General features: G+C 35.6%; 1 protein-coding gene across 1 annotated transcript; it reads right to left on the bottom strand.

Moving 5' to 3' along the window:
- Window positions 1-359: 359 nt before the first annotated feature.
- On the bottom strand, window positions 360-4,788 carry LOC149172176 (uncharacterized). Its single transcript, XM_089424222.1, has 2 exons — window positions 4,463-4,788; window positions 360-4,290 (listed from the first exon to the last, which is right to left on the bottom strand). The coding sequence occupies exon 2, from the start codon at window positions 4,267-4,269 to the stop codon at window positions 823-825; it is 3,447 nt and encodes a 1,148-aa protein (XP_089280348.1). The 5' UTR covers window positions 4,270-4,290; window positions 4,463-4,788; the 3' UTR covers window positions 360-822.
- Between the last annotated feature and the right edge of the window lie 2,867 nt (window positions 4,789-7,655).

Below are 7,655 nucleotides of genomic sequence, written 5' to 3'. Positions count from 1 at the left end.
TCTACCTATTACATGCACAGGTCAGGTGCCACAAAATGATATGCACTTTCTTAAGCGTAATGGTATTTGAAGAATGCATCCATTTCAAACGAGGGAATAAGCCCATTCAAAAGTGTGAACTGCAATACATGCTAATTGATAGAATTGAGCACAGAAGAGAGGTAGACAACAATGTTAACTTCCAAGAACATTTTTGTGAAACAGATGAACATAGGACCATGAACAAAGAAACAGAAGACTCTGGTCACCCCTAGCTGAGGAAATCACATGAGATCACAGAAGGATGAACACAAATTCATGCCAAACCATGGATGAAAACAATTGAATTAATCTTTAGCACTTTAACTTACAGAGTTACAAGTGCTATGGATACCATGTCAACAATGAAATAAACTAAAGCAATCAACAGTTAAAACATATCATCAAATTAGCAAGAATTGGTCAATTGCTCTGTATCTTCATGGGGTTTTCTTGGTAACACGTGAATACTTTGCCTATACAAGAACTAATTTTTGACAGAACAGAACAATGATACATGGAAGGTTTACACTGTAGAACTTTTCTCAACAGCAGATCCGAGACAATGAATAAAATACCTTCAGTTCGTGACTTGAAAAGTTATCTGAAACCTCTCAATAGCCATAACAGGTTATTCAATAGGTAAGGATGCTGTATGACCACATTGGAAAAACATTTGAACCATGTGGCTGCTGATGCATCAAGCACTCTCAAAAAATTAACAAAGTTACAGTTACGTAGGTCTAGAAGAAACTACTCAACAAATGTGTACAATATCGAGTGAAGTAATCAGTGTGGCTATTCTTAAATTTTACTTCTGTACCTCACTACCTTGGCCAGTGTCTCTTGGGCTGCAAGTGTTTGGGGATGATCATGTCCCAACATCACTGTCCTGATACTGATACAGGTCCTGCATAATTCTTCACCCGCATCAAATTTTCCTCCCCTTAGCATTAACTTTGCTCGGGTTTCCAGAAGTAAGGCCTTCAACAACGTGACATCCTGCCAGACATACTCATCCACATGATAACCAGAATTAGCCCCTTTTTTACAACACAAAGATCTGTCACACCAACCCTCAATCTGTGACACAAAGGTTTTCTCCACTTCCTCCAGTGCACTGGTGCACAGCTTTAGGAGTTCCATGGAAGCATGGCATCGAGAAAATACTGTAAAGGCACGAACTGCAAGTGGAAGAACTCCTCTCTTTATGAACAAAATCAAGTCCATCACTTTGAATTCTACAATCACTGGATCATTCCCAAAAGAAAATAAAAGGAAGCAGGCTGCCCAAAAATGTTCGGGGTGAACAGAAACAATTGCCTTCTTCCTGATTCCTTGGACCATAGCTTTGGCAGCTGGAACACCTCCTTTCTTCCGAGCATATAGCTGAATTATTTCATGAAAATGAATCCATCCCTGCCTGCTTGTTTTCTTTGCAATGCCAAATCGAAGTAACAAAGCAACAGCATCTGCCTCCCATCTCTTAGTTTGAGAAGCTAAAAAGCAGCAACACAAGAGTCTGAGGCATTTCTTTGGCAAATACATCCCACTTCCGTTGGCAGAAACCTTGTGGGCTGCAGAGGCTAGTAGGGAGACTGGAATTGGAGCAGGTGCAAACCACCCACCAACCCAAACCATTCTAGAAGCCAGACTCCGTGGTCTATTTGCATGGTTAAGAATAGAGAAAATCACCCCTAAAAGTTGCACAAGGAATGGATTATTCTTCAATGTTGGATCATCCCTCACGGTCCATGTTAGTTCTCGTAAGGGTACCTTGTTGATAGCCTCCAACAGTGCAGAGGGAGTAATTGAAAGCTCTGAAATGAGTGTTCCAACAACCCCCAAACCAAAAGTCAACCGACCCAACTTCTCCTCTATGGTTCTCAATGCATCCAACTCCTGAGAAGGAAAATCCTTTTTCCCCTTCATCAGAAGCATTGCCTGAACTCCAGAGAGAGACGATAACTCTAGAGGCTTAAAATTCATTACATGTGGAAGCCGAGTAGTGATTATCACATGGGTAGCTGCATTAGTACGAGGAAGCAACTCCAAAATGTCTCTGCCATCCCACCAATCCATCTCACTTTCCAAATTGTCAATAATAAGCAAATAAGGTACATCTCTTAACAATTCCCTCCTGATTCTCTGTAAGGCCTCGTGTTCCTGTTCCTCAAAAGTCCTAATCCGGCCTTTTTCAGGACACATTTGGGTCTCTGTACTAACATCCAAGCCTAAAAGCAAAGACAAATTCAGAAAATTTTGCCGAATGTACCTGGCTTCTCCCCCCACCCATAACACCATCCTGTACTGCTGTGAGTTCCTGTAAGCAAATTCCAGAGCCAGTTCAGTCTTTCCTATTCCCGAAAGTCCATGGATGCAGGCAATCCCACTGCCATAAGACAGATTTCGAGATTCTGCTCTAGTATTGTCATCCTTGTGCTTATGACAATGTCTTGACCTGTGTGCTGACTTTGCTTTAATACGTGATTTCTGGGGACTTCTTCCTCTGTTTACTAGCTCTAGAGGTGGCTCAATCCAAGCTTCTAAGGTGGGCTCTTTGCATCTTTTTGTTTCCAAATGCCCTCTACTTTTATGTTTTAACGTATCTGCCTCCTTCTTTCCTTCCAGCCAAGCACATCGATCTGCATCACTTTTTCTCCGCTCCACAAAACCCTCTGTAAAGCCCAGTCCCTTCATATTAGTCCACATATCCACATCACTTTTTCTTCTTGGCATGAAGCATTCCACACTTTCTTGCCCTCTATCCTTCTCGTATCCTCCAAAACAGGACAATTGAAAGTCCTCTTCATCATCATGTCTTCCAAACAAAATGTTCTCAATCTCAATCAGTTCCTTCTCCCTTCCTACAAACCCAGTATTTCGCAGGAAAGGAAATTCTTCCCCGTCTACACTTTCCTTCTTTACCCTCTCCCTCTCTGCAACTGATCTCCTCCCTAGCCTACTACCCAACAAACTAACAGCTCTCAAAATGCAGTTCCTCCAATTGACCTTATTAGCCTCCAATTTCCATTCCTGGATTCTCCCAAGTCCTTCAATAGCTTCCCTCCATTCCTTTTCCTGCACTCCACAGATCCTCCATAGTTCACCTCCGTGCTTCTCCCAAAACTCCCCCTTCTTCTCAATGATATCATTTGCGGAGCAATCTGACTGTGCAAGGTCAAAAAATATTGGGACTAGGTTCTTCCTCTGCAAAAACACCCTGATTTCCTCAATTCCAAAAGGATTGAAGAATGTACTCCTGGTTACAATCACAACACCAAAAGTTGCAGATGAGATGATTCTATCGGTGATGTCATGGCTCTGACTGTCAGAATACCGGGCCCTGTCTGCTGCAAAGCAGGCTATGCCTTGAAGCTCGAGTTCGGCATGAAGCCATTTTGAAAACCGAAGCAACTTCGAGTTCTGCCCATGAATTCCAATGTAAACATCACAGCTTCTTAGCTTGCTTGATGAAGGAGGAGACATGGGCCCTTTGGCAAAGGACATCCGAGGCACAGGGAATGAAAATGACACACGGGGAGGGGCATGATCAGAGGCTGCCTGTGATTTAGACCTCTGGATGTCGTCCGAGAAATCCTCAGAGACATAGTTTGTTAGATGGATACTGTGATTTTGAACACAGCTTGCCAGATGGATACTATCATTTTCTACTGGGGGGGTATAAGAAGAACTTGGGATATCATCTGAATGTGAACCTGACTGTGAAAATGGGGAATACTCTAGTTCTTGCTGATGCTGCTGTTGTTGCTGCATCTGCTGTTGCTGCTCAACATCATTGCGCAACTGCAGAAAGCCTGATGAATTAGGGGACAAGTAGGGGGACTCAGAGGCAGAACCATGGGGAAATTGCAATAATAGGCCTGCTGCATTTGGTGATAGCAAGGGTGACTGAGAATCATTGGGCAATTGCAGAAGCCTTGGGGATAAGAATGGGGACTGTGAGGCCGAAACGAAGGCTGATGAGGCAGGGGAGAAGTTTGTGGGGGAGTTGTATAGGGATGAATCTGATAAGTTTGGAGGCAATGGAGATGAAGCCGTGGGTGGGGAGATTGATGAATTCTTGGGATGGAAATCTGAGAATCTCACTGTTAATGGCTTCAATCTAGGCTTGGTTTTAGAAGGAGAACAAATTTGAACACCGCCAAGTACAACAGCAGGAGAAGTGTCAAGACCAATATGAATAGCAGAGGATGGTGCCTGTGACTGGGACTTTTCTGCACTGTCCATGTAGAAAAAGCCTGAATGGATCTATTACAGATGATAGATCAATCAATACCTCTGAACCAATGAATAATTACATGCCTCATACTATATTCTACATACCAGACCATACTCAATACTCACTGTATGTTTTTCACAATACCCAAATCAGTTCTTATTGTTTATGAATATCTTAATACTCAAATCTGGTTCTCCTTACCTTATGAGCTTCCTTGCAGCATTGCCCGATCCTGAAAATGCTCACCAAGCTGAACCTTGCAGACCTATGTTCAAAAACAGTTATATGAAGATGATGATTTCGCGTTATTCAAAATAATTCTACTACTATTTGAATAGGCTCGCAGGCCTGAAACTGCTCTCCCTCCCATCCTTTCAATATAATAGAAAAAACAAGCTGCTCAGAACCAGTCCTCGGGAGCAGGGCCTTTTACAGATACATTGTTCAATTCCCCATGCTCAAGCTCCAAAATCCCATGTAAAAACAAAATATTAGTCCGGACACCCCGCTCCTGTCATTGCCATCTCGTAGGTTGGGCCTTTAAGGGAAAGGCCACGACCAAATATCCGCCAAATTTGGCGTTTTTTTCGAGGCCAATCTCTCTGCTAAAGTATCATTTTCCAGGAACCATGTCCAAATTCAAATTAATGTTTGAGCTGGCCAAACAAATTTGGACCTGCCCAAACAAAGTTTGAGCTGGCGAAGTTGCGTGGTCCTATTTGTTTGTTCTGCAACCACGTGGTTATAATTCCATAGCTCAATCTTGTGATTTGAGTAAAGGAATCTCCCTCCAATCTGGGAGGTGCATAAATTGTTTATAATTTTTCTCGAGCATTATAATAATGTATTTATGTTTTATTTAAAATAAAATAACATAATCAAATATGTATTAACTTTCTTAGTTTGCACATGCAATTTTTATTAAATTAGTATTTTCTGATATTTATTTATTTGGCCAAATATAGTAGTTTAAATAGATTGTTTTTATGTGAAAATCATAAAAAATTTAGCAAGATTTCGATAAAATTTGGTAGGGGTTTTTGTAAATTCAGGTTACAATCGTTAAATTTCAAGATTTTGGTTGCTTAGCTGTTTTTTATTGTGTTAAATCTATTTTCACGATAAAAGCATAATTCAGACACTGCTGTAGAAATTTCAGCAAGATTTAAATCTAGGTTACAACTGTCAAACTTCAAGATTTTGGGTGCCCACAAATTTTTGATGATGCTGAATCCATTTTCACCATAAAAACATGATTCAAACACTATTACTGCAAGTTTTTTTGAAGTTTGTTTACCTAAATTCTGACCACTTTTGACAGAACAATTCCTCCACCTCCATATCTTTCTTCAAATTCATGTCAGTATTAAATATTTAAATTGACTAAATAAATTTTGAATTACTATCACTGCAAGTTTTTTTGAAGTTTTTTTACCTAAATTCTGACCACTTTCGACAGAGCAATTCCTCCACCTCCAAATCTTTCTTCAAATTCATATCAGTATTAAATGTTTAAATTGACTAAATAAATATTGAATTAAATGTTTGAATTGACTGAGTAAATTTTGAATTGACTATGACCCATTCTTATCTGTTTATTTAAGTTTTTTTAACAAAAAAAAAACACAAAAACAAAAAAAACAAGAAGGAAACTTAAATAAACAGATAAGAAGTTATCCTTTATAATTTATAATTTTGGAAATAGAGTTTGTGTTATTTATATTAATAATTTATAAATTTTAATTTGATTTTATTTTTATGAGAAGAAATTTAATATTATAAAAAAAAAATTATTATGTAATTTTTCTTTAAATTATATATTTAAAATTAATAAAATTATTTAAATATATAAATTTTTACAATTAATTATTCTATTATTTAAATTTTTATATTATTTACTTTTAAAAAATTAAATAACTTAATAAAATTGTGTTTTTCCTTAGTACATTTATTTTCCTTAAATTAACTTGATCGCAATTATGTTATACTATTTTTTAGTTATTACATTTGCGTGATTAGGACTGTGTTATACTAGTTTTTAATTATTACATTTACATGAATAAGATTGTGTTATAATATTATTTTTAAATATTACAATGAGATAAGCAATATGTTAAAGAAATAATTAATTAATATTAATATAATTATAATGTTAATTTAGAAATTTTATTTGATATTAATGTGATTATAATGTTATAAACTTATTAATTTTATATATAAATCTACTATGTAGAAAGTTTAGACTAAATTCACTTTTGTTTTTGGCATTAATTTCATTCTACCATTGACGTGCATGTTTAAATTAGGCTTAATCCTTTTGTAAAGTATTTTAATTTCAAGTTCACCATTGACGTGGAACATGGAAAATATTCAACTAAATATAAAAATGTATTTTGAATTTACATTTTAGTCTCTAAAACGTCGTTTTTTTAATAAGGGCTATTATTAGGACTAAAGTTTGAATGTTTAATGTATAATTATTAATTTTATTTTGTTTTGTTTTATTTATTTATTATAAAATAAATTTAACAATGCGGTGCAATTTTCAATTTTTATTCTGAACAATAATTTGAATGGACTTTTTAAATATGTTTAGAAATATATATATATATAAAAGTTCAGTGAGACTGTATTTTAATCATGTTTAATATATTATTCGATTTTTCAAGTTCACCATTGACCTGGAACATGGAAAATATTCAACTAAATATAAAAATGTATTTTGAATTTAGCATTTTAGTCTCTAAAACGTAGTTTTTTAAATAGGGGTATTATTAGGACTAAAGTTTGAATGTTTAATGTATAATTATTAATTTTATTTTGTTTTGTTTTGTTTTTATTTATTTATTATAAAATAAATTTAACAAGGTGGTGTAATTTTCAATTTTTATTTTGAACAATAATTTGAATGGACTCTTCAAATATGTTTATATATATATATATATATATAAGTTTAGTGGGACTATATCTTAATCATGTTTAATATATTATTCGATTTTTTGTGAGCTTGGTGGGTCTACAACTCAATCATGTCCAATATATTACTTGAATGAGGTGGAGGATTGAAGAACCAATGACTTCACATCATGGAGTGTTTTAAAAAAGCAACCAATCACCGTCTATCCAAAACTTCATAGACAATATATAAAATTATTAATCTTATTATAATTTTTTCAATTTAAATTTAAAATATAAAAAACATATTTACAAAATTTAATATATATATATATATATATATATATATATATATATATATATGGGGACAAAAGTGTTCCCTCTAACTATAGAACCATTATGATTAGCCACATCCTAGCCAAGCTATATGGTCTCATTTTGGAAAAGAAAGTTAGTTTTTGGCTTGAAACCCATAACCCATGGTAAAAGGGCTAAAGGG

Source organism: Pinus tabuliformis, chromosome 4_2 (assembly GCF_031772625.1).
Source record: "Pinus tabuliformis cultivar Carrire ecotype Pingquan chromosome 4_2, CPIR1, whole genome shotgun sequence".
In the NCBI taxonomy this organism is placed as follows: domain Eukaryota; kingdom Viridiplantae; phylum Streptophyta; class Pinopsida; order Pinales; family Pinaceae; genus Pinus; species Pinus tabuliformis.
This window is presented reverse-complemented; position numbering and strand designations above follow the sequence as displayed.